At 42.1% G+C, this 2,935-nt stretch overlaps 1 protein-coding gene across 1 annotated transcript; it reads right to left on the reverse strand.

The window, feature by feature from the left end:
- Nucleotides 1-215: 215 nt before the first annotated feature.
- On the reverse strand, nucleotides 216-731 carry LOC110924337 (glycine, alanine and asparagine-rich protein-like). The gene has a single exon (XM_022168356.1). It carries the CDS (start codon nucleotides 729-731, stop codon nucleotides 216-218), a length of 516 nt encoding a protein of 171 aa, XP_022024048.1.
- Nucleotides 732-2,935: the final 2,204 nt, after the last annotated feature.

The raw sequence follows: 2,935 nt of genomic DNA on the forward strand, positions 1-2,935 counted from the left end.
TCAACAAGTTTACCATTGGCTAGCTCTATAGAATAAGGAATATCTAATCTACTAGATTCTATTCCAAGCATGCGTTTAAATTCCACAGACATGAAGCTATAGTCGGCACCAGTGTCAAATAATATGGATGCAAAGTGATTGCTAATGAGAAATGTACCGGTGACCACATTAGGGTCCTCGCACGTGTTCCTTGCTCCAATCACAAATGCTCGAGCCTAAGCAGTGTTTCTCTTTGGGCAGTCTTTCATGAAATGCTCATTGCTTCCATAGCTGAAGCATCCTTGGTTTCGCCCAGCTTCATTCCCAACCCGGTTATCATTGCCATTTCCATTTCCACCATCGTTCCCATTACCAGCACCGTTACGGTTTCCATTCCCGTTCCTATTACCATTACCATTGCGGCCTCCAATACCTTTACCCCAACAATCTTCGGTACGGTGGCCTGACTTTCCGCAGTTCTCGCACTTCCCAACGCGACAGTTTCCCACATGGTGAAAGCCACAACGGTTACACTTGGGCAGAGTGCCCTGATATTTCTTAGCTCCAGACTCATTTGCAGCTGCGAAGGTTTTTGCCTCCCTAGGTGGGTTAGTGTCACGCTTCTTGTTATTCAAACCCTTGTTGTTGCTGCGGGTTGCTTGGTTCAGATTTGAATGCTTCCTCTTCTTGTCACCAGACGACTTAGCATGCGTCTCGGTCTTTTCAGTTGGGTTTAATGATAACTTCTTCATACGAACACAATCTTCAGTAAGGCTGACAGCCAGAGTTACAGCCTCAGTGATTGTTTGGGGTTTGGCTGAAGTTACCATGCCACGAAACTCTGGGGCCAGCCCCCAAGTGTAGCGTTCAATGCGCTTAAATTCGGGAGTCACCATGTAGGGAATCACCCTAGACAAATCATGGAACCTTCGAGTATACCCAGTGATGTCAGCACCTACCATAGTCAAGTGCCAGAACTCCATCTCCAACCTTTGGAGTTCGGCATGAGAGCAGTACTTCTCTCTCATTTTCTCTTTCAGTTCATCCCAAGTCATGCCATACGTGGCATCATCACCCAAAGTTTGAACTTGCCAGTTCCACCAAGTCAGAGCTTCATCGATAAACAACCGAGTAGCAAAAGTGACTTGTTGATCCGCGACACACTTGCTCATGTGGATAGTGGCTTCAGTCTTTTCCGTCCAGCGTACAAATGCCACTGCTCCTCCAGTGCCATCGTAGTTCAGGGGTTTGCAGTCGAGGAACTGCTTGAAGGTGCAGCTTGTAATTGATCCAACCAATTCACTTGTGATCAATCGAAGAAATAATGAAACAAAGACCGTTCATAAATTTCTCAATGCTTAGCAAATTGTCTTAAGGTTACCTTGAGCTGCGTTTCCTCCAGATGAATCTCCATGTCTGTTACCCCTAGCATTGCTTGGTCCTCCACTGTCTTTGGTGTGGTTCGCCTTGTACTGGGCGATAGCTGCGGAGATCCTTTCCTCCAGTAGAGCGTTCAGCTCTTCAGCAGTCTTTGGCAGTGGGGGAGGCGGAGGTTGATCACGAGCATTCACAGCTCTTCTGGGTGCCATGTTCTGACAGAACATAACACAATAGGGTTAGACATTTGTTTGATATCGTCACACGAGACAGTAGCAGTATATATATATATATATATATATATATATATATATGTGCAGGCATATACCACATGAGTGACATCAAACAATCCGCGCAATGCATAAATCAATTCATACAGCAACAAGCATGTATAATTAGGTAAACACCTTATTTCACATTGGCGGTTCTTGTCTTTATACCCTAAGTAATTACTCCAAAGAGTATACGTTTGACCTTTTCTTGTACTCAGGGAATCTATACGTGACAAGACTTGCTGTGGTTTCTGTGCACTGAATTCTATAATTATGTATGCATCCATAATTACGTAACTCCTTGCACAGTCCGCAAAGTTCGTTTCATCCTCGTATCTCTTCCTTCAGATAGGTCATTGTTTTCAGGTAAAGTCACATACACGTGTGACATTCTACTTCTAGTATATGTATATATATATATCAATTATTACACATAATTGCAAGTAATTCGTTAATCACGGACAAGCGCTATTCTAGTGCACCCTAAGTCTCGTAGTGTCTCTTCTTAACTCTTTGTAAACAGTTTCAGGCAGTGGATGTCGCGGGACGTTTTATGCAATGAAAACTTTTTGAAAAATTGTTTTCATAAAAGGACCCTAGAGATTGTAGACTAGACTCGAGAAGGAATCCTGGTTCACTACAATCGCAGCTCTGATACCAATCTGTCACACCCCTTTCTGCGGCGGAAGCACGAGGTGTGATCATGAAAGGTTCTCATTGCATACGAAAGGTAAACATACTACATGCTCGTAAAAATAACTTCAAATACCAAACATTTCATAATTTGAAAACATAAATTAGCGTTTACATCGCGAGATAGCATAAAACATTGTCTTAAAAAGTTTACAACTTTAATTAAAGATAAACTTAAGCGACATCCACAAGCATGAGTAAGGCCGTGCACACATCCACTTTAGTTACCTGAAATACATGTGAGTTTTGAAAAACGTCAACATAATGTTGGTGTGAATTCATGCAGTGATTGTTTGAATGTTTAAATACTTGAATGAAAACATGGTATGTAAATTATAGAATGTATGAATGTTTGAATGTAACTTATAAAACGTATCTGTAACTGAATACTATGAATGTTTGAATGTGTGAGATCGCTAGTGGTTTGCAAGGCCACTAACATGTGTCACGACATAGGAAGTCACCAAACCTAGGCATTTTTGTCAACTTTGACTGAGACACAGAAGCACTCATTGGTAGAAGTAGGCCAAGAATGGGGTTGCCTGAAACCCATTAGATCTAACCTTTTGTTCCGGGTCTGAATGTATACGTTGATTAATGGTGCTTATGGTACC

The sequence above is a fragment of the Helianthus annuus genome, chromosome 5 (genome assembly GCF_002127325.2).
Source record: "Helianthus annuus cultivar XRQ/B chromosome 5, HanXRQr2.0-SUNRISE, whole genome shotgun sequence".
Lineage (NCBI taxonomy): Eukaryota > Viridiplantae > Streptophyta > Magnoliopsida > Asterales > Asteraceae > Helianthus > Helianthus annuus.

Bases quoted from the DNA above. Each gene is read 5' to 3' on its own strand.
- LOC110924337 (XM_022168356.1), bottom strand. From the start codon at position 731: ATGAAGAAGTTATCATTAAACCCAACTGAAAAGACCGAGACGCATGCT.